The sequence below is a fragment of the Calidris pugnax genome, unplaced genomic scaffold (genome assembly GCF_001431845.1).
Source record: "Calidris pugnax isolate Ruff unplaced genomic scaffold, ASM143184v1 scaffold12, whole genome shotgun sequence".
NCBI lineage: Eukaryota > Metazoa > Chordata > Aves > Charadriiformes > Scolopacidae > Calidris > Calidris pugnax.
This window is the reverse complement of record NW_015090767.1, coordinates 421,594-444,356: the sequence shown is the minus strand read 5'-3', so window position 1 is coordinate 444,356 and position 22,763 is coordinate 421,594. Positions and strand designations below refer to the sequence as shown.

The window sequence follows — 22,763 nt, the reverse complement described above, 5'->3', positions numbered from 1 at the left end:
GTACCTTTGAATAATACATTAGGAGAACAATATACAGGATTTTCCTGCCTCCTGGGAACTGAGTACTTACAGGTGTATGGAGATGAATGTCTGTGGAATGAAATGTAATAAATTTGATAAAACTATGGTAATGATTTTGATACCTGAATAGGCTCACTTGCTTGCAATTATATGTTGGGAAACACAGAGCTATATAAAGCTTTGATTGTGCTTATTTCTCCCCCCCTGTGCTGGCACTTCCTAGGATAACCTGGATAATATTTAGGAGGTTTTTTTAATAAGAGAAAATTTTCACATTTCAATTAGTGATTCAAATTTATCTTGTAGGGGGACCCTGGTGGGATTATGGGACCGCCTGGACATCCAGGTCCAAAAGGTGATGTGGGGCCTCCTGGACCAAGTCTGCCCGGAATACCAGTAAGTCCATAATCTAAAAAGGCTTTTATGACTTTATTTCTTGTAGGGAAAATTATTAAAGAATTCTCATCATGCAATGAAATAAATTGGAACAAGTACTTTTTAAATGTAATTTCAAAATGTAAATAAACGCTATAGTGACATTATAAGTACACTAAAATATTGTTTAGAAATCTGTAGTGTTAGCGCAAGATTCACATATGTTCCTAGTGACAGTAGTATTAACAAGGAAGACATACATAAATCTGTCACAGTTCGTTCATAAAGGCTGACTAATTTGGGGAAAAAAATTCAGCTGGTCTCTCTAATTTCAAAACATAATTTGCTTTTTTCCTGTTTGTGTTTTTTGTTTGTTTGGTTTTTTTAGGGTCCCACTGGTATTCCTGGAAATCCAGGTCCACGGGGACCAAAGGTATTAAAAAAAAAAATTAATTCTGTTTCTGAAAAAACAGGATAATAGGCTAGTTTACATTTTCAGACCTGTTGTAACTGAAAGCCTTGTACCCTTCTCAGGGAGAAAGAGGACTCCCTGGTGTACAAGGAGCACCTGGGGAGATGGGGCCCCCTGGAATAGGCATTCAGGGATCACCAGTAAGTATACCAATGCCCAGATTTTGGGCTTCTCACTATGCATCACTGAGAAACTGTAGCAAAGAATAATATAAAACCATGTCATGAACTCCCTTGTGACTTGACTCCCAAGTCAGCATCTTTTCCCTTTAGTGGGAAAAGATCTTCCCTGCAGGCTTTCCTTCCCAGTGGAAGCCTGGGGTTCAGGGAAGAGTCAATGGCTGCTTTACAGATGTGCTTCCTAGTCACGGTGTTGAGACGTCTGCTGTGTCTGTTTCTAAGCAACAGTTGTTTGCAGTTGTTGGCAAAATGCAGCCTGAGTACTGGTACAAAAGAAGAGGCGTACTCGGCTGTAAATGATGGCATTTTGTAACTCATGCTGGTACTGGAAATGGCAAAGACTCATGCAAGAGACATGGAAGGCTTTGCTTCAGCTCCTAGCTTTTGTGCTTGTGATGACTGCCACTTACAAGCTGAGTTCTACTGCTTATAAATGAGACCCTTACAGTGCCAGGTACTATGGCAGAAAATAGTAAAGTTCTGATTTTGGACAGTTTTCCTCATGTGTCTCTGTGCAGTTTACATTCAGACATGAAGCAAGTTGGTGCAGTGTATCTAGAGCATTCATACTAAATAGCTGTTGTATAGCAATAACTGCTTCAGATACTCAGCTTGTTTTCCAGGTGGGTTTTTTTTTCTATTGCCTTTAAAAAAATCCATCTGCAGTGTCTTCAGAGTATTAAGTAAAAAATTGGTGGTATTGATGGTGTAGATGGTATACGTGTTAATATATAAGCTCTACCATGGTGAATAGGGCAATCACTTTTCCAGACCAATAGACTTTGCTGATAGATTTCAGTTTATATACAGCACTCAGACACAGAGAGAAAAGGTCTGAGAAAGCTGATAGAGATTCACATCTTAGATTAATATAATAATACTTTAAAATAATTTATTCAGTTAGAATGTTTTCAGAGCTTAATTTTAAAAGTGGTCCATTGATATTTAAATAATCTAATTTGTTTTTATTCAATTGAATATCAGCTTTTCTTATGAATATTTGAGCTAAATAGCAAGTTTCACCACTTTGGCATTATTCTTTGGCATTACTCGCACTTAAAAATGGGCCTCAGAGAATTCCTGAATTTTCTAATGATGGCAAAATTAGATTTGGATTTAAAGCCAACTTGTAGAGCAAGTATTTCATGTGACGTGAACTGCACCAATATCCTACATTCGCTATTTTTTTATGAAGTTCACCTCCCTTGTCCCAAAAAGTATAAGTACTGATTATTCAGAGTTTTCTTGCAGGGTCCTATAGGTCCAGCTGGATCAGTAGGTATGCAGGTAGGATATACGTTTTCTCTTTCATATAAAAAGCATTAATTTAGTTTTATGAAGTTTACAGTAAAAGAAAGCATTCTTAAATCCTGAGTGACCTTTCCTGCTCTTAGGGCCCTAGGGGACCCCCAGGGTTACCAGGAACTCCAGGTACCCCCGGTACTAATGTAAGTGATACTTCTCTATATATACCACAAAAAGCAATGCGTCCCTTATCAATAATTTAACGCCACCAAATTTTACATTTGTTTTTAGGGCACTCCAGGAAGAGATGGAAAGCCAGGACTGCCAGGCCCTCCCGGTGATCCTGTACGTATACATAGAAAGCTTGTACATTTGCTTTGGTGCAACTATTTTAGATTTGAAGGAGATGAGATAACCTAGCAAGCTGAGAAGTCCAATTGAATAAATTAATTTGATTTTTCAATTATTATATCCTTTGCCTTTTTTTTTTTACTTGATTATATTGCAGTATAAATTAAACTTATGTTAATGTGTACAGGATAAATACCCTGTTTTCAGGTGTTACAGTTTCTGTACTAGAGTTTCTGCCAAACTATTACTTGGCATAGCGTTCCTCAGTCTCAGAAGCAGTTCTGTGTAATAGAAATTTTCAGAGGCATACTTTGACTATTCCTACTAAAAGACTGAAGAAAAAAGTCTGGGGATTCCAAAGCTAATTCTGCTAGGCCACAGAAAGAAGACATCAACTTTTAATGACATTCTGAGAATATTTAGTCTCTAAAGGGATAAATTCACTATAGCGCTTATGAAAAGTTAAATGGCTGGGTTTGAAAACAAAAACAGTAAAGAAATTTCTGATCCTTCACCACACTTAGTGAGTTATCATCACCTCTTCGGTATTACAGCAATGATTTGTATTTAACAATGATATAGATTTACAGTTTTTTGTGAAGTCTAGCACTGCAAGATCAAAAAAGTCTGCACATGCCTCAGACCAAATTGTGCTCTTAAAGATAATGGAGTATTTTACATGGGAGTCAGGAGAGCCCCGTGACCATATTTGCAGAATGGCAAAACTTCAGTTGTTACTTCTGCTTCTGTCTGGAGTCTCAACAACTACCTCAGAACTTCCAAAAAGCAAATTTCTCATTAGAAACAGATGCTTTAATGACAGCAAATGAAGCTTTCTGAATTCCCTGATTGGTTGTTAGAAAGTATTCCATCAACAAAAATTCCATCAATAAGATTCTGTAGATGCTTGGAAGAAATAAACCAAACCAAAATTCCTGCTACAGTTCACAGTACAGTCAAAGCCTAGAAGAAGGCAGAAGTAAACAAATTTAAGAAAATAAAGTGAGAATAGCCTGTGAGAATTTCCAGTAGTGATAAGTTGCTGCTGGTATGCTACAAAACCAAAAATTAATTATTATTATTTTTAAATTGAAATTTATTTTGTTCTGGAATTATGCTGTTGTCATAGTTTAAGGAACTTCATTGAAACTGTAATGAAGAATTACATTGTAAAGTTGGATAGACAGCAATATTTAACAAATAAAACTATATTTGAAATCCTGATTTTTGAATTTTTATTAAAAATTAGCTTCAACCAATATGTATGTAATCAGCTATGTGTGTAACCATATGAACTTTAGAAGCAATAAGAACCCATCAGAATCAGTAGTGTTGTGTAAAATATTAACTGCAGCTGCCTTTTTAAATTTCAGATTGCACTGCCACTTGTGGGAGACATGGGGGCTATACTGAAGGTAAACATTTTCAGATATTAAATATTTTTGTGGATTATAAGCATGCTTTTTAAACCACAATACGCACTTGGAATTTTCTGTAGGTTCAATTCTGACCCACTTGGCTAGCCTAAAATGGTTTTAAGATATTTGTTGATTTGTTGTTTTTTTTAAAAAAAAAAAAAAAACAAAAAACAAACAAAGAAACAAAAAAAACCCTCAAGAAATGTATTTTATAAAAAAAAAAAAAAAAAAAAAAAAAACTCAAGAAATGTATTTTAAGGGAATTTTGCAAAGTCTTGTTTGAGCAGTATGTGAGGCAGTAGCCAGCAAGTGCCCGTTCAGTACATCCAGTCCACAGTATGAACTACTACAAGTACACCCCATTCTCCACTTCACTTTGAAGCATTGATATTGGTAATAAACCAAATGGGAAAAACAGTCTAGAATTTCTAATATATTATTTTGAAAAATAATAAAATTTGAAGCGATCTGCCATATTCCAAAATGAAAAATGTACTCAGGAGGATTTCTATATGAAAAGCACACATCTTTTCAGAGGAGAGAATCTTATCCTATTCTACTGTACGTGTATTAGGGTTTATTGACTTCCTCATTCCCAAATTTAATTTCTTTTAGGTCTGCCTTTGGGCTTTTCCCTGATTCTTTCTGTTTGTGTTTTCTTTCTCATGTACATGCAGTTCTACCTCTCTGTCAATTCTCTTTCTTACTATTTGATTCTTTATGCTTCGTTCTTAATTTCTCTCTGGTTTAGCACTTCTATAAGTTTTGTAATTGAGCTGGAAAATGTTTCTCTCAGCAAAGCAGGAATAATTTACTTTAAAATAACTCTAGATTTTAAGCTGGCGAGAGTAACAAGTAGCCTCCAAGCCGCTTCCCTTGAAAAGAAGATGGTCTGCTTGAAGCTAAGGACAGGTGTGCCTGGGACTATCCAAAATGATGGCATTTTTGAGTCCTCTCAAAATAAAGCTAAAAATTTGTTAGCATGGTTTGAGTAGAGTATGTGAAAGATGGGAAGGGAAACAAGGAAGGATCTCTGAACACGTATTTTGTGTAGAAGAGATAAGGGACTGAAGAGAACGTTCTGGGATAAAATGAAGGTATGGTCACAAAATCAGGAAGAAAGTGGTCTGCATAGATCAGACCTTCTGTGCATGCAGCAACATGGTTATTTATCACTTTGCTTTGTCTCTGTTCCTCAGGGTGATCCTGGCACAAGAGGTCCTCCAGGCATCCCTGGTAGAGAAGGGCCAAAGGTACGTTTTGAAGAGAGCACTTTAAATTGCTTCATTGCTTGTTAAAAGTTCACATGCTGACATCTGTCAGTGTTGACTTTTTTGTCTGATCCCCATCCTGTATCATCTGAGCAGCCTAAAGCTTCATAAAATGTTTATGGTTCAGCCCTCTTCATCTGTCAGTTTGCCACTCAGGAAGGTGAGCAAAATAGTTGAGTCCCAAGCCAGGATAGCGCTTCTGTGGTTTTTGTCCATTAAAGCTAGCTCAGATTTGACCCACCAGTGGTGCATTGCCATCTATAGGCTTTTTTTAGGTAAGTCAGTCACAGAAGAATCCTATGGTGAAGAAGGAAACTTCCCGTATCTCTCTCAAGTGTGCAGCAGCTGGACCACCCTGTGCCTTTGCACCTTGGTCCCATGGGAATAGTGCAGCCATTTCACTGGGACTTTGAAGTTTCATTGATGTCCATCAAAATTCTCCTGTACTGTAATTGGATCAAATGCCACGTGGTTTGGCATACACACATCCCCTGTAGCTGAGCGTAACTCCATGAAACGTGAATGTGTGCTTTCTCCATCTGGACAAGCATTTAAGATCTTTGGTATAAAATGTCTCCATCGAGCCTTTTGGTGACTTTGCCTACTAGATAAAAACCAGCCATTTCCTTTCCCCTTAAAGGAAGGCATGTTTTAAAGCTTTCAGGTAGTATTGAGACTTTTCTTTTGTTTTATGCACCTCTACTGATTGGGGGTGTCCCTGCTGACTGCGGGGAGGTTGGACTAGGTGACCTTTGGAGGTCCCTTCCAGCCTGCACAATTCTATGATTCTCTTCTACTGTAAGGGCTTCATGCTATTCATGGTATTAAATGTGGGTCATAAAATGCCCTACAGAGCATGAAATTCATTGTTCTCTAATGGAAAGTATTTGTTTGAATATTATGTTTTCATAGGGAATCAAAGGTGAACGTGGATTTCCTGGGCTTGCTGGAGAGAAGGGCGATGAGGTAAACTACTTAATTTCTATAGTGGTTGCATTCTTACCTGAACCTGAATAAAGATCTAGACTGAGAATGAAATGCACAGACTGTTATCCAGTTCTTTAAAATTGCTGAGATAGTAATTTATTGCTATAAATAGCCCTTCATTCTGAATTTTCAACAAGATTAAATGCTATTATTCAATTAAATAACATCTATTTAATTTTTTTCTGAGAGATTTTGCTCAGTTGTGTATTTTAAAGCCTCACATACATTTAAATGCTATTTTTTAAGAGCACAGGATAGAGCAATAAATAGGCAAATGCCAAATATTTTTAGAAAATACTTTCATTGTGTTCCTTCCACTTCAGAATTCACTTTCAAAAACATTCCATTAGGCAAATACTCTGGCAATGGTCATAGCAGCATTTGCTATTAAGTGGAAGCTGGAAAATATTTGAAGAGACTGAATTTAAAATATTTACTGTATTTTGCATCATATGCTGCATTCTTAGAGTTATTTTTATGTCGCTCTGGAGAAGGAAAAAAAAGACGTGTGACTGGTGGTGCTGAATCCAAAATAGCTGCTATAGCTTTCATTTTAAATTGAAGTACTTGCAGTTATGCTTCAAGAGCAATCTCTGTCCAAAAAAAAGAAAAAAAAATAATAACCAAAGCAGAAGCTATTAAGCATATGAATCTGAGCAAATAAATTAATTTCCTACTTACCTTAGCCAACTGAAGGAGTTAAAATAAGTAGTCTGTTACATAATATTTGGGAAACACTTCAAAATTCCAAAATACTTAACTGTCACTGTTAAATGCTTACTGCCGTCTTGTGATTTGGGAGTGCTGACTGCTAGAGAAAGCACCTGAAAATAATGAAACTAATTTAGATCTTATTGATTAGTGTTTTGTAGTTCTTTATGAGTGTTTTACATTTCTTTGGAGCTGAGACCATAATACAGTAAGAGTTTCCAAACAGAAGCAGAATGACAATAGTTTTCAAGAAAATCTGTGTTCATCAGAACCCTTGGCTTCCAAAAGCAAACAGTTATATAAGGGGGAGAGGGGGAAAGATGCAGCAGAAGCATTAGATGTGTATTCTGGCTACTGCTTTGCCCCAGTATTTAACAGAGGGTCAGACTAAAGTATCATGCTTTTTTGTTTCTTGTTTTCACCTGATCTACAGAGCTCATTATGTCTTTGCTTCTTAAAAGCAAGTGCCTCCTGAGGTTGGATTTAGAATATATACCCGAAAATTATATAGTAGCCATAAGCAAAGACCCAGTAGAATTTTATGTAAAATATAGATGGAAAAGTAACACATCCTTTGTGTGCCCTATAAGGGTACCTCTGCAATTCAACCCTGAGGCATTATAAAACAGTTTCAACAATTCAGGTACTATTTAACTGCTGAGAATCAAGTGAGATTATTAGAGGCAATTAAGAAGGCAATAAGGGAAAAGCAAGCTTATAACTGGCGGTTATTTTTTTAAAAAGGACTCCAGAGTAAATTAGTTCTAATTTTTTTATTGATTCTGTGGGGTGCTGTGCTGTGTTAGTAAGTTAGCCACTCACATTCACCATGTTAGCTGCCTCAGCTCTGGTATGTTCCATGTTTAGCAGCAGCATTTGGTTGTGAAATTATGAGGGTGCAAGTGAATTATTTTCAGAAACACATATGAAAGAGTTCACAGAGTTTAAAAGTAACTTTTTTAAACAAATTTACGAATTTTAAAAGAATGCATTTATTTTCATTTTGATTATTTGATTAGCATGGGGATGGGAAGAGTGATTGCGAAGCCCATTTGAAGCTCTTTGAAATTGGCTCTTTAACCTTCATATGCTTTTGAATAGTCCTTTAATCTTTGTTGAAGCTTAGTCTTGTTTCTTTTTAAAACATTCCTTTTTTCAGGGGAGGGTTTTTCTAAGAATTAGAAAGAATTGGAAGTAGCAGTAAGAATTATGGAAAATGTCTTTATATTCATTTTCTGGGTGACTGTACTGTTAGAGTAAAGTAATTCAAAATGAGCAGAGAGCACGTTAGCAGTTGGATTGCCACTCTGAGGTGGATCAATGCCCTCTGTGTGCAGGAGCAAGGAAGGGGAATGAATGTCTCTCTCCATCCCCACATCTATCCTGACCTCTTTCTGTCTGCAGTTTTTCCCTCAGTCTCTCTCCCAGAGTCCCTGTTTCAGGGCTCCTGACTGCGGTTTTCTAGACTACCCTCTCAGCCATGCTTACTTGAACACTGCATTTAAGATGAGTTAAGATATATGATGGTTGAGATTAAGAACACCGCCTTTTCTGAGATGATTCCTATTGTCAGAGGATCGGCACCCTCTGCAAATAAAATTAATCCCTGCTTGGAGGGACCTATTTCCCTTCATGGATTATAGGGGGAACAGAGCACAATTAGTTCTCTGTAGTACATGACTTTTACATGTCTGATACTGCACCTAAGCCTGGTGTGGCAGCGGAAAGACTTCAGTGACTCTCAGGCTTGTCTCAAACCCTACCTGTCCACTGTGGTAAGTTGCACACCTTTGTGTTTAGTAAGTGATACCAGAATCCATCGATTTCCAGGCAATCAAATAGAGTTAAATGCAGGAAAGTAGGTCATTAAATACTATGAAAAATGTCATGTTCCATTATCAAAAAAGCAAAATCTATAAATCAGGCAGAAAGCATCATTGCATTTAGAGAGCATCAGGTAACAGTGAGAAGTCTGAGTCAACGTCTTCTCGCCAGCAAAAAAAACCTTTTAGTGATAGAAAATAGAAAATTGATCTCTAAAGAAAAGCCAGATGTCCTGCTCTTATCTGTGCAACTAAAGACAAAAAGACATACAGGACATAAGTTAACAACGTGAAACATTGAAGGATAAGTGTTGTTTATCAGTTAAGGAAGAAGTTGCCTCTAAACTTGTTCAGTGATAATCTAACCCACCCTGCGTGGTGGGGTTTTTTTCATTCTTAAAAGAAATGCCAACCTTTTAGATGAAAATGTGCTTTAATATAGTTATAATGCTGCTGGACATGCAGAATACAAGTTGTTTTTGAAGTATAAGTGGAAGAGGAAATAGACATATGCTTTTTTAATTTCCAGGGCCTTCAAGGTGCTCCTGGACTGCCAGGTGTACCAGGACCCAGTGGACCATCTGTAAGTGTGCGGTGTCACCTGTGATCTAATCTACCTCTGCAGAAGTCATTATAACTACTTAGTAAAACTTCATATTCTTAGTTTCTTGTCCTTTCTTTTGGTGTTTAGGAGAGTAATACTAAAATCTTACCCGTACTGGCTCTAATAAAAGAAAATATGTTGTGAGTTGATGTTACTGAAAATGCTGTCATTGTCTGGGCTCAAAGTTTATGTAACTTCAATAGATTTGGAGTTTTGGCATTACTAGAGACTCTGTGAGGTTACATGACTTACGATGTGCAAACTTGCAGTTAATTATGTATTTGTACCCAACTTACAGTAATAATGTTAGTAATAAAAATCTAAAAATAATTCCAGCTAGGCATTCTGAAGACATTTAATGCTGAAACCAAGTAATCGCTTGGTTTCACAATAAAAACCATAACAGAATAAGCTGAGAATATTTAAAGTCACTGAAAAATACCATTTAAAATGTTGGGATTTCTGGGAAAACTCCTCTTGGAAATTTTTGTAAATGTGATTTCTACATACTAGATAGGATCACATTATGATCATTATTCATTTCTAGGTTGCTGTCAGTACTAATGACAGTAGTAATGCTTCCCTTCTTTCAAAAATCATAACACGTTTTAAAAGTTTAATGTGGAATATATAAATTGGCTTTTTAGCAGTAAAGATGCTTTACTGCTAAAGCAGTATTCTTAGCAGTATCAAGAGGTGCCAGTTAAGGTCAGTGCATTTAGTCTGCCAAGGTGAAAACACAACCGCAACCGCAAGTTTTGCCCCTCAAAGGGCTTATTGGAAGGACCCAGCTGTTGTATCAAACAGAAGAGAAATATTTAAACCTGGAGGAGAAGCATAATTAGGTTTAAATGACCTAAATAAAAAGTGATTCATTGTTCCTTCACTAATACAAAGCGACGCTGTGTTGTGCAGGGAGTCACAGGAAGACCTGGACACCCCGGTCCAGCAGGGTCAAAAGGCGAAAAGGTATTCTTTCTTTTTAGTCTTGATAAAGATCTGTGAAGGTTCTGATGTTGAAATCTTTGTAATTCTCTTCTGTTCAGAGACCCTATCATTCTGTTGCAGCAAAACCTCAGAAGTTTGGGGGTTTTTTAATATAAACAATTCAGAGCCCATCAGCAGAACAGACTACAGATACTGGTAACCACAGATGAATATTTTGCAGTAAGAGCCAAAAAGGTCTTCATTGTATCTCTTCTTAAAGAAGATCTTTATTTTTATTCAACGTGTTTCTAAATAAACTGAACTTCTGAAACCATAGCTTTTCTTTATTTACCTGTGGATGATCAACTGAGGATTGATTTTTGCAAAATAATATGCAAAGCATAAAACGAATGTTAACTTTTATCTGCCAGTTGCTTAGAAATTGATATTAACAACTCTTCTTTTTCTTGCTCTCTCTCCTGGTATATATAAAATGTTTCACAGCCCAGGTTACCACTACTATTTTGCCACAAGGATGTTACTACACATAAAGCATCAAGTAATTAACAAAATAAAAAGCTAGTATAAAGTAATGGTTAATAACTTGCCTACAGCTTAAGCAGGATCTGAGCAGGAGAATTTATTCTGGATATTATCTACTCATATTGACTGTTTCTCTTGTTTATTGTCATTATGGCCATCATAGCTTGGGTATGGAATAGTTCTGGACATCAGTTAGAGTAAACGAGTTATATGAATCTCTTGCTGTACTAGGGTAGTGAAGGTTCTCCTGGGAAACCTGGACCACCTGGGCCTCCGGTGAGACATTTTGTTTTATCCTTTGAATATTATATTAGGAACAATATACCTTTGAATAAAATGTAATGTAGTATAAAGAATTAACTGTCAATCTAATAGGTATTAGTAGAGCAGGAAGAAAACAATATATTTTTGCAAAAGTTTTCTGTATTCCTTTTTTTTTCTTGTGGTTCATCGCTGAGTAAATTCAGGTTGCTAAAGCTATCCAGAAACTTGGTCAAATGAGTTAATTGTGGTGTCCAATATTATTAAAGTAATTTAGAGAGCTTAGGTACCTGAGATCAGGGAACTCGGGGGACCTAGGGGAATGGACCTCATTGGACTCCACATTAACTGGAATAGTACCTAAGGCAAAATTAATTCTGGAGGATTATAATAATAATAAATATCAAAATTTAACGTACGCTGAGATTTACATGTTTCTGGTTTCGTAATTCAAAAAAAAGTTCAAAGCTGCATTGGTATGTATCTTATGTTCTTACTGAAATGTCTGGAATCTTTGAAAAATTAATCAAGAACAAAAACAATACCACAGCTTTGCTCAGCTATGGGGCTTGAATAGGGCAACAGTTCTGCCTTTATAATTCATAGTTATAACACATACTTGTTTTTTATGTTTGAAAGGGTATGCCTTACAATGAAAGAAATGGAATGAGCAGCTTATATAAACTCCAGGTATTTCTCTTTAATGTTTCTGTATTTTTTTATCAACCAACGCCTGATTTTGGCCCAACTCAACTTTTAAACTTGCTGTTACAGGGAGGTGTGAGTGTCACCAGTTATCCAGGTCCACCAGGACCTCCGGTGAGTATTAACAGAAACATATATTCTAATAGTTAATTAACACCATAACAGAGGGGTTGGTTAGGTGCATACAGCTTTGACAAATGGCATGGAATTTGATTTTATATTTGAAAGATAACAAAAATAAGGATATGATTGGTATGTAATAAATTATAAAGTATGTGATTTTTATGTGTTTATCAAGCGTTTTAGTCCATTTTGGAGAGTAGTTTATTTTAATGTAAGTATTTCACCCTACCAAGTAAAGGCTGGAAAAATGGTACATAATTTAATACTGGACTCTTTAGTGAAAGTATCCTAATATCTTAAAATGTGTAATACCATATTTATAGTTGGTGATGGCATAGTTTTGTAATGGATTTAATTTGGTGCTGGAAATGAGAAACTCATGAATTCTGATCTTGGTTCTGTCTCTGACTCAGTGCATGCAGCTACAGTGCAGAAAATCAGTGTGTAAAACTGAGCATTATGCAGTGGCAGTAACACGATGGCTGGCGTCCCCCACGCTGCAGAGTGCGGGTGCAACCCCTGCAGCTGGGCACTCCTGCTTTGGGTCTGTGGAGCCAAAGATGCCGTTGCACCTTCTTGTTGGCAGTGTAGGCAAGCTTTAAGATGATCGTCATTTTGGTAACCACATAAAAATGTTGTCACCATCAGTGAGGACTTTGTCCTTACATTCTGTGCTGTTTGTAGTCATAGGCTCACTCTGGACTGCAGAACTGTTTTTCTCTGTACTCTGGAACAGCAAAACAAGAATCAAATATTACTAAGATTACTAAATTGATCGGTTGAGAGGGCTGGACTTAATACTGATTCTAAATATACTGCATTAGCAAAGTATACTCACAATGCAGTAAAACAAACAAAAAAAAATCTTATAACTCTATTATCGCAAAGTATACTCACAATGCAGTAAAACAAAAAAAAAATCTTATTATATAACTCTATTATTTTTTAAATGTGTTTCTACTTCTTCATTTCTTTGCAGGGTCCGAAAGGAGATCCTGGCACAGTGGTAAGTATGTAGTTTTTGGTCAGGACAGAGAATTCCCCAAGTAGTTTAATACATGATCCCAGTCACAAGGGTGGAACAGTCTGTTAATGTTCTTTAGTAGGTGCCTTACCTCCCACAGAATCAGTACTTGAAAAAGCCTTTTTCATTGCCAGGCTTGTAAATTTTGTGATTTCTGGTAAATGGTTCTAAGTGATAATATAATGAATGCCTGAGCATAGCATTAACTGCTTGTGGATTCATCTCTGCTGAGCTGTCCCTGGATATATCCAAGAATACAGAATGAGAAATAAATGTATAAAATACCTTAAGAGCTATTGAATTGTTCTCAACGTTAAATTTGACAGTGATAAGGGAGAAAGGACAATGTGCTACATCATACTAGCTAGTAACAACCAGAAGTTGATGTTTTCTTTGGGAATGGCATGACAGTTAGTTACAGGACGATCACATTACTTCTGGTGAGCAAGATGATGATGATGATGGAAGCCACTATACTTTCCAGATGTGCAGTTTGACGTAGACAGCAGAATGTAGATCCAGGCCCTGATTGAGTGCATTTTTCCCAAAGTGCTTGGCATGCGATGTAACTTGCCTTTATAATAGAGAAACTATATTTGTCATTAGCTTGCAATTTGTCACTACAGTTCCTAACCTTGAAGGTAGCAAAGTTGAAACATGGTATTGCAATTTGAAATGAAAATTGAATTAATAGATCTATGAAGGTGCATAATCCCCATTTAGCCGATGTGTGCAGGGCCTAGGGCCATGTTTGATTCCTTGCCAATTGTTAATGGAGAGCCAGCTACAAGAGAAACTGAACTTTGATCTATGAACCACTGTGATAACTGTGCTCCTCAAGGACCATAAGAAACCCATAACAGAACCCCTCAGCACTCACAGCTGGAGTTGTGAGATACTTTCCTAAAACAGCTGACTAATCTATTTTCAAAAGAAGTCACAAGGCCTCATTTTTTGTTTCACCAATATGTCTTTCTGCACCAGCATCCACTTCCCACTCAGGAAGCACCGTCTCCCAAACCAAGTTTAGGTGTGAAAAGTGAAATCTGCCAGAGACTTCACGAAATCCAGACAGGAATTTGCTGTGGCTTTTGATTTAACTGAGAATTACTAAAATACTGGAATTTTTGGCTGTAGTTTAAATCCCTTTAAAAAAATAATAATAATTAAAAGGGCCTCCCCACTCTACACATTAAACTGATTTCTCCAGTGGAGCGTGTTTCTGGTCTTCTTTCAAAACTTGAAGACCTGCCCAGGCCCCCGGTCCGTGTGTCTCCTGCTGCAGGGTCAGTGCTCAGCAGGGCACAGAATTGCCTGGGGGTTGTTTCTCTGGCTGACAGCGTATGCCTACACCCTGGGGCTTTGCTACCTGGAAGTGCTTCAGAGCTGATCCTGGCTTGCAAGAACACTGGAGAGGAGTCTTCTGGACTACATCCTTCGTTAAAATTAAAAACTGTGATCCAAATATTCATACAGTGCCTCTGGGAAAACTTAATTAGCTGATTCGCTGCTTTACTGATCTCAAATAAGCTGCTGTTGCTCGCTGTTCAACATTTCTCATGTAAAGAACAGAAATTCTAATGTATGTAATACTTTTTAATTAAAAAAAATATAATCAGGGAGACCCTGGACCAATGGGATTACCAGGACTGGAAGGACTCCCAGGGGAAAAGGTAGGACTCTTAAAAAAACCTCTTAACTTCTTGGTTAACTATCTTGGTCAACTATCTGTAGCTAAATGTTTTCTCAAACCTTGTTTGAGGGATTTTTTGGGGGTTTTTTTTGGTGTAAGATAGTGGGTTTTTTTGAAAAATATTTGCATATTTATCTGCATTTCCCATTTTTTTGCTTTACCATGGAACTATATCATATACTCAACCAACATAAAATTTCCTTTTCCGCAAATGGAAAATTATGTGTAGATCTTGTAATATTTGGTTTTCTGAACTTGATAGGATACTACTTCATACTATGTTGTATATACTATATATAACGATATTACCTGATAGTAATATAGCTAATGTGTTCCTAAGTACGGTCACTGGTTCCTGTTCTCTGTTGAACATGGTCTTATGCTTACAGTCTGTCTGTCTTGTTCTAAGACTTACAGCATAGCTGCAGATCTGAAGAGAGGTTTGTACCTGAATTAGTCTAGACCTTGTGCATGCAAATTTTCCATACAAAAAAGGACTATTTCAGATGAGTGTAAAAACATATAAAAGAGTAGAAATAGGAGAGACTGTTTGCCTCTTTTCTCAGGCTGTTCCTCGTTATTCTGAAAAGACCCCTAGTTTCTGTCTCGCTTTCCTTGCACTTTGTACTACATGTATGAAGGCACCGTACCACATCCCAAACCATAATATATTCTCCAGCTCCTTCCTGTAGTTCTAGTCTGCATTCCAGTGCTAGGAAATGATCCTTTCCTTCAGCTGGTTGCGTGTTTCAGCCTTTCACTTACTAGTTGCGGAGGCTGATATGAATTTAGAGAAAAACTTGTCATGAAATGCTAAAAATATCAAGATTTTGCTGTTCATTTGTAAATATGGCAAAGTACAAAAAAAAATTAGCAGAGAAATTAAAAAGTCTGTAAAAATATTTTCTGTCAGTGAAAATAGTTTCATTTTGCCCGTATCTTTGCAATTTAAGAAGAAAAAATGGGAGTTTTATTTTAAATGGAATATTTATTCAGCTTTTTGAATTATATGTTACTCAATGACTTAATACAAAAATAGTTTACTGAAACTATTTTTTCATCAAAAAGAATGTAAATGAAAAGTTTCTCTCAGTATGAATGTGCATTATTCCTACTTGTGCAGAAAGTGGGGAGTGACAAGATCTAAGGTAGAGGTCTATACTAGATGTTTAAATTACATGAGATGGTTCTTGCTCTGGAAGACTACAATTTATAAGCAATTAAAGACTAGTCTGATTTCAGATTAAACAAACACAGGGAGATATTACAGGTCTAACTGAGACAAAGTGGGGGCCAGAATTAAATAAAGGGAATAAGCAATGGAGCAGATCATATAAACACGCTAAGCGAGTGTTTGGCCCTTGCCCAAAGTGAAAATATCCTTTCCGTAACTAAATTTGGTCAAAATTCCACATTTCTAGTGCAAATGAATCAACATAATCCCAGAGTCTGCCTGCCAGTCCCAACAGTGTAGTGCATGCTGGTTTTTAATTTACAGCTATTAGATACATCTGTGTAGCAGAATGCTGTGTTCCACAGACAATGTTGGCTGTAATTTCATGGTAATTTCATGAATTTTGTGTCCCCAGGGTAAAATGTCCCTTCCCTCAGCTGTGCTGACACAGCGGTTTGTGCAGCTGTGCTGGGAATAATGTTGCTGAAAGGACCAGAATAACCCTTAAAATAAAAATGTTGCAAGGGAGGTGTCATGAATTTCTGGGTTGGCTGTCTCAGCCAGCAGAGAGGGAAAACACCACGATACGAGTTCTGGGTTCAGAGTGACCACAGGGACACAGTGCAGTGCTCTAGCCAACCTGCCCTGATACAGACCATAGAATCACAGAATTGTCCAGGCCGGAAGGGACCTCCAAAGGCCATCTAGTCCGACCCCCCCCCAGTCAGCAGGGACACCCCCAACTAGACCAGGTTGCCCAGGGCCTCGTTGAGCCTCTCCTTGAATATCTCCAGGGATGGGGCCTCAACCACCTCCCTGGGCAACCTGTTCCAGTGCTCCACCACCCTCACAGTGCTCACACCCTCTCCTCAGTGCTCAAGGGTCCTGAGGTGCACGTTATGTCCACTGAGGGGTGAACTTGCATTAGGTGACTTCTCTTAGCCTCCAGCATTGTCACTGTGCTACCAGAGCAAAATTACAAGCACGAGACAAATCAGAGTTAGGTATAAGAACAGACACCAGTAATCCCAACACCTCCTGGGGTTCTTCTGCACAACAGGACACGGCTGTAGCATGTGTCAGCAGAGCTTTTGCACAGCAGCTCCAGGTAGCATAAACTCATCTCACAAAAAATACCCTCCTGTTAGTATGCCATTAATTGTGCTGGGGCTTTTCTGACATGATTACAGAAACTATAGCCTGATTTTTCTTCTTACATTGTTTACCACCATTACACTGGCAGAGGCCGTGTTACAGACAATACAGCAGTGGGTTATGGCAAACCTCTCTGTGTCGAGTATTACCACTGGTGAGCTCCATCTCTCTGCTTTGGGTTATAGTCCTCTCCAGACAGAAAGATGAATTTTGTGCCCATAACTAGTCACCTCCAGTACAAAAGCTCTTACCTTAAAGCGAAGGTGAAGGTGGCTATATGGTAAAAGGAGAAACTTTACCCTGAAAGGACAATGGCAGAGGCAAATCGAGGATGCTGACTTGCAGCAAACGGATGGCTGGATAGTGGGAAGGCGAAAACTTCTTAAATATATGTCTTAAATATGGGGATGTTGATTTGATGGTGTATTACCCTACCTGAAGTTTGGTCATTGTCATGACCACAAATGATAACTATTTGGAAAACTACAGATAAGTCGGGGACTTTCCATCCTTTTTCAAGGAAGATCTCAAGCAGAGTATAAGGGATAGCATGGAAATTATGACATTATACAAGAGAACCTAAACAAAGGATTTAAGTTACGTGCTCAAGTTTGTAAAATGAGTCAGTGGCAGAGCAAAATATTAGCATTTAGCAGAGCCTGGCTCTTGTCCTCATTTTCACTTCACTGACTAATCTTTCCTCAGGTTTTAATGGGAATGCACAAACAAATTTCAGGTTCGAGTGTTACCATTTAAGTATAGATTTATCTTTTTTTCAGGGTGACCGTGGGCCAGCTGGGACACCAGGAGTAGCAGGGACACCGGTATGTGTATTCGTTAAAGAAAACTCAGTTTGTTAAAAGCTGCAAAAACAGGTCAAGCAAGGTGCTGAGCTATGATCTCAATCACTATTTGTGGAACGCCAGCATTTGGCTAATGCCTTATAGGCAGGTATAAAAATGATGTGTTTTTCCTAAAGAGATTAGGGGTTTAATACCACTGGGGATTCATATTATTATTAAAATGACAGGAGGGAATGGTGTGAATACATGATAAAGCTGGAATTAGAAGCTGCATATACTTAGCTGAGAAAGCATATGAGGTTCTTCTCATTGCCTCAGTTTAATATAGATAAAGACATTTTCTGTGTTCCTGGGCATGCACAAATTTCTGAGCATCTTTCTATCACAAAGAAAAATTCTGAACACTAGTTATTGCAATCCACGAGGTTCTGCTTATCAAGTCAATCAAACATTTGCTTTAAGGGAATGCTTTGTCAGCAGTTTATTCAGAGAAGTTTCTGAAAGTCATCCAGAAACTTTGTTGTAGGTGAAAGTAAATGTAACTAATGATAAATTGAAATTATAATTATTCCTTTATGTTCTTAAAGGAAATGAAGACAACTTTTCTTTAGATTGCATTCACAGTTTAATAAAAAAGTTTATCCATATTTCAGGAAGCAATATGGCATTATTTATATGCAAATACATTTATTATTAAATTTGAGCAGCTACCAATCCATTCAGGAGCTGTTTTTAAATTAGAAATATGCGCTTCGTGAAATAAGAAGTTTGTGTCTGTGCACTCCTATTTCCATTAGCCACTGATTTAGTGTATTTACTATGAGTTCCAAGAGAGAATATCAGCTTAAATAGTTTAATGTAGTTAAGTTCTCCTAAAACAAGGTAAAATTGCATGTTTAAGGGGAAAAGAGAAGTATTTCTCTGAGTTTTATAACCCACGTAAGAGTTTCAAAGTTTGTTGTTCTGAAATGTGTTTCACACTGTGAATCAATAATGCAGTAGCTGGTTAGGATGATCACAATTGTTCATTCCCTGGGTATTTCCCACAGGATATGTTCCAAGTTTATTCTTGCTGCTGTCTATGCTACCTGGATATGATACACCTAATGAGTTCCCTTCATCACTGAAGGACTTTCATTCCGTAGACTACACTTCAATCTAATAAAATCCACAGAAGTAAATGATTTGCTTTAACATTTTATGCTAAACAATTTTAATTAACAAATTAATAAAGGAATGAGAGACACTATTTTTTAGTAGTCTAGGAAGATATTTTAAAATATATCCAGATTTCTTGCTGGAGAATTTTTCCTCCTCTGGTATCATTCCTTATTGATTCTATGATTCACTAGATTGAATTGTGAAACCTTTTTCCCAATTTGGGAAAACAAATCTCTCATTTTAGCTTTGTTTTTTTGCTGAGCAGGGTTATCAGGGAAGCTTGGACTGAGATTCTGCAAGGATTGCCACCAGTGCCTATTTTCTCTGCATGAATCTTCAGTCCTGTTGGTCCTGAAGTTGTTGCTGGTGTTGATTTGTTAGATCCCTCATTTGTACAAGTCAGCTGAGAATCTGGTCTAAGGATATTTCCAGGAAATGTCGACTCAGGGTAATAGATTCTTGTCTGGGGCTGAACAAGATAGGTTGTTAAATGCAAGGCATCATTTAATAAATAGATATTTAAAATCACCATCTAAATGATAAGATGAGAAAGCATTGTGAGTTCTGGCAAGCTGATCATAAAATGACAATAAAAGTGGCCAAAAAAAGAGCATGAAGAAAATTTGCAAAAGGCATTAAGTCAGTAATAAACACGATTTTATAAAAATCAGAATTAGGAAGTACCTGAGGGGAAAAAGAAAATTTTGATTTCACATATAAAGGGATAAACATTGATCTGACTATGACTTCTTGAGAAGGAAATCTTGGCGTTGTAAAAGAAAATTTCATGAAAACATTATGTCAGTATTCAGAAAGGACAAAGAAAACCAAGTGATTGAGTTATGTTGTACAAAAGAGCCAAGTTAACATGGCACAAAGATTAAAAAATCTGATAAAATTTTTCTTTTTCCTCTCTTAAGGAATTTATTGAGATGTAACATGAATATTTCACTCAAATATATATTGTCTCTTATTTTTGACCCAATAGAAATTATGTTTTGCTTCCTATTCATTTTAATTTGTAATGTTGTCTTTTTGCAGGGAAAGCCAGGATCTCCTGGGTCCCCAGGCATGCCAGGGGAACCTGTAAGTACAGATTCAAGTTCTGGACTCTTAGGTTATTGCACAAATATTTCAAACACTGAATGCAGGATTTTACATGCAAATTTATATGTGTCTTTTCTTCTTTCTTAGGGTGAAAGAGGACCTATAGGAGACATAGGCTTCCCTGGGCCAGAGGGGCCACAAGGAAAACCAGTAAGCAATTTTATAATATCTGAAGAACACCTAGAACTACTGTGCCCATTATTAACCACCCAGTCAAGAATTCCTAGTATTGTGGTGTTTTAATAGTTAATGATACTGAGATGTTACCTTTAAAGGTCTTATGAGGGTCCTTTGGATCCTGTTGACTTAAAGGATCCTCTCACATTTTTTCAGAAGGAGAATATTAACACAGACACTCAAAACAGTCTATAAAGGATGGGGTGACAAAATGCATTCTTGGTTTTGGTTTAGATAGAGAAGTGTGTGCTCCATGACTGAATAAACTTCACAACTGTTCTGTGTGTAGGTGATGCAGCACTGCGGCTGAAGCATTTATTGTTCACTTAGGATATGTCTAATCTGACCTCTTTATTTAATAAACGTGTGACAGCAGTGTAGTCAGCACTGTCTGAGCCGGTTTAAAACAACCTAGTTTATATTCCAGAAGTGGTTCAGCTAGGGTAGCACAGAATTCATTATCTCCCCCTACTCTTGGTGTTTCAGGGACTAGCATGAGAAGCAAACTCTTTGTGTTTGTTAGCATATCACAACAGTATGCTTCTGTCTTGAAATAAGAGATAATTTTTTGTAACTTTAGCAGCAAATTGGCCCAAGGTGCCTAGTCTGTGCAAAACCCCCTTTGCAGTATGCAAGGGAAGAAAATATTCCTGGTGTCTCTGCTCATGCAAATCCTTCTTTCTCACTCACCAAAATAGCAGAGAGTTTTCTGCATGTGCAGATTCGTGTATATCCTGGTAAATTAAACAGTGCCAGAGCATTAATCTTACAGTTATCTGGTGTTCTGCAATTGTTGATGTACTCTCTGACATCATTTTGGTCCATGCCAACTAGCACCCTCTGAGATAATGCCATGTTCCAGTTTGGGGGATTATGTGACACTAGGACTCTTTACAGGAGATGGTATGAATGTGACCCCCCCTCTTTTGGCAAGGGAAAGTCCTAGGAGACTGAAGCTGTGCTGTGGCACAGGTCCTAAGGACCAAGGAACGGATCTGGCCACAGAGATTAAGGTGTAATCTCTGTAACAGCAGAGGGTTAATGGGACATCAGTGCTAATATCTAAAATAAGAGCAATCTCTTTTATGTTTGCATAATGGCTAGCCAGGACTGGAAAAATGCATGTACAGGTCCATTTCACATGCTTGCAGAACTCCCATATAATTTGTCATTAAAAATTGCGTGCTCATTAAAGTTGATGCGTGTCTTGATGCCGAAGTTTTTTTTTTTTTTTTTTTTTTTTGCACTGCCCTCAGCTCAAATGTAATGTTCTTGCAGTTTGGTATGGCCCCGAGCTTTCGCATGCTTCAAAACTATTTGTCTACCTAGACTTTAGTAAAGCTTTTAACACTGTTTCCCATAGCATTCTCCTGAAGAAACTGGCTGCTTATGGCCTGGATGGGCTTACTCTTTGCTGGGTAAAAACTGGCTGGGTGGCCGGGCCCAAAGAGTTGTGGTGAATGGTGTTAAGTCCAGTTGGCAGCCGGTCACAGTGGTGTTCCCTAGGGCTTGGCACTGGGTCTGTTCTTTTTAATATTTTGATCAACGACCTGGACGAGGGGATCGAGTACAGCCTCAGTAAGTTCACAGATGACACCAAGTTGGGTGTGAGTGTTGATCTGCTGGAGGGTAGGAAGGCTCGACACAGGGATCTGGACAGGCTGGATCAATGGGCTGAGGCCAATGGGATGAGGTTCAACAAGGCCAAGCACACTTGGGTCACATCAACCATATGCAGTGCTACAGGCTTGGGGAAGAATAGCTGAAAAGCTGTGTGGCAGGAAAGGACCTAGGGGTGTAGGTCGACAGCTGGCTGAATATGAGGTGGCCAAGAAGGCCAACAGCATCCTGGCCTGTATCAGAAACAGTGTGGCCAGCAGGACTCAGGAAGTAATTGTCCCCCTGTACTCAGCACTGGTGGCTGCACCTTGAAAACTGTGTTCACTTTTGGGCCTCTCACTACAAGAAAGACATTGAGGTGCTGGATCATGTCGAGAGAAGGACAACGGAGCTGGTGAGGGATCTAGAGAGCAAGTCTTATGAGGAGAGGCTGAGGGAACTCGTTTTTTTTCAGTCTGGAGAAAAGGAGGCTGAGGGGAGACCTTGTCGCTCTCTTACAACTACCTGAAAGGAGGGTGGGGGTCAGTCTCTTCTCCCACGGAACAGGCAATAGGACAAAAGGAAATGGCCTCAAGTTGTGCCAGGGGAAGTTTAGATTGGATATTAGGAAAAATTACTTCACTGAAATGTTTGTCAAACATTAGAACAGGCTGCCCAGGAAATTGGTTGAATCACCATCCCTGGAGGTATCTAAGAGATGGTTAGATGTAGTGCTAAGGGACGCAGTTTAGTGGTAACTTGGCAGTGTTAGGTTAATGGTTGGACTTGATGATATTAAAGGTCTTTTCCAACCAAAACAATTCTGTGATTCCATTTGTATTTCAGTAATTTAA

The 22,763-nt window shown here is 37.9% G+C and overlaps 1 protein-coding gene across 9 annotated transcripts in view; it reads left to right on the top strand.

Annotated features, from left to right (window-relative positions):
• The window catches only part of COL19A1 (collagen, type XIX, alpha 1), a 193,384-nt gene that overhangs the window by 141,927 nt on the left and 28,694 nt on the right, over positions 1–22,763 (top strand). For 8 of the 9 annotated variants that reach the window (XR_001411381.1, XR_001411380.1, XM_014936919.1 and 5 more), the window contains 19 exons: positions 328–417; positions 785–829; positions 931–1,008; positions 2,299–2,334; positions 2,442–2,495; positions 2,584–2,637; positions 4,017–4,058; positions 5,261–5,314; positions 6,245–6,298; positions 9,383–9,436; positions 10,373–10,426; positions 11,159–11,203; positions 11,828–11,878; positions 11,963–12,007; positions 12,996–13,022; positions 14,660–14,713; positions 17,842–17,886; positions 20,068–20,112; positions 20,221–20,283. Coding sequence is in view for 7 of the 9 variants with exons in the window: in XM_014936919.1 (XP_014792405.1) it covers positions 328–417; positions 785–829; positions 931–1,008; positions 2,299–2,334; positions 2,442–2,495; positions 2,584–2,637; positions 4,017–4,058; positions 5,261–5,314; positions 6,245–6,298; positions 9,383–9,436; positions 10,373–10,426; positions 11,159–11,203; positions 11,828–11,878; positions 11,963–12,007; positions 12,996–13,022; positions 14,660–14,713; positions 17,842–17,886; positions 20,068–20,112; positions 20,221–20,283 (990 nt within the window). In the remaining 2 variants the exon portion in view is untranslated. The remainder of the gene's footprint in view (positions 1–327; positions 418–784; positions 830–930; positions 1,009–2,298; positions 2,335–2,441; positions 2,496–2,583; positions 2,638–4,016; positions 4,059–5,260; positions 5,315–6,244; positions 6,299–9,382; positions 9,437–10,372; positions 10,427–11,158; positions 11,204–11,827; positions 11,879–11,962; positions 12,008–12,995; positions 13,023–14,659; positions 14,714–17,841; positions 17,887–20,067; positions 20,113–20,220; positions 20,284–22,763) is intronic. The other variant, XM_014936939.1, reaches the window with a different exon arrangement.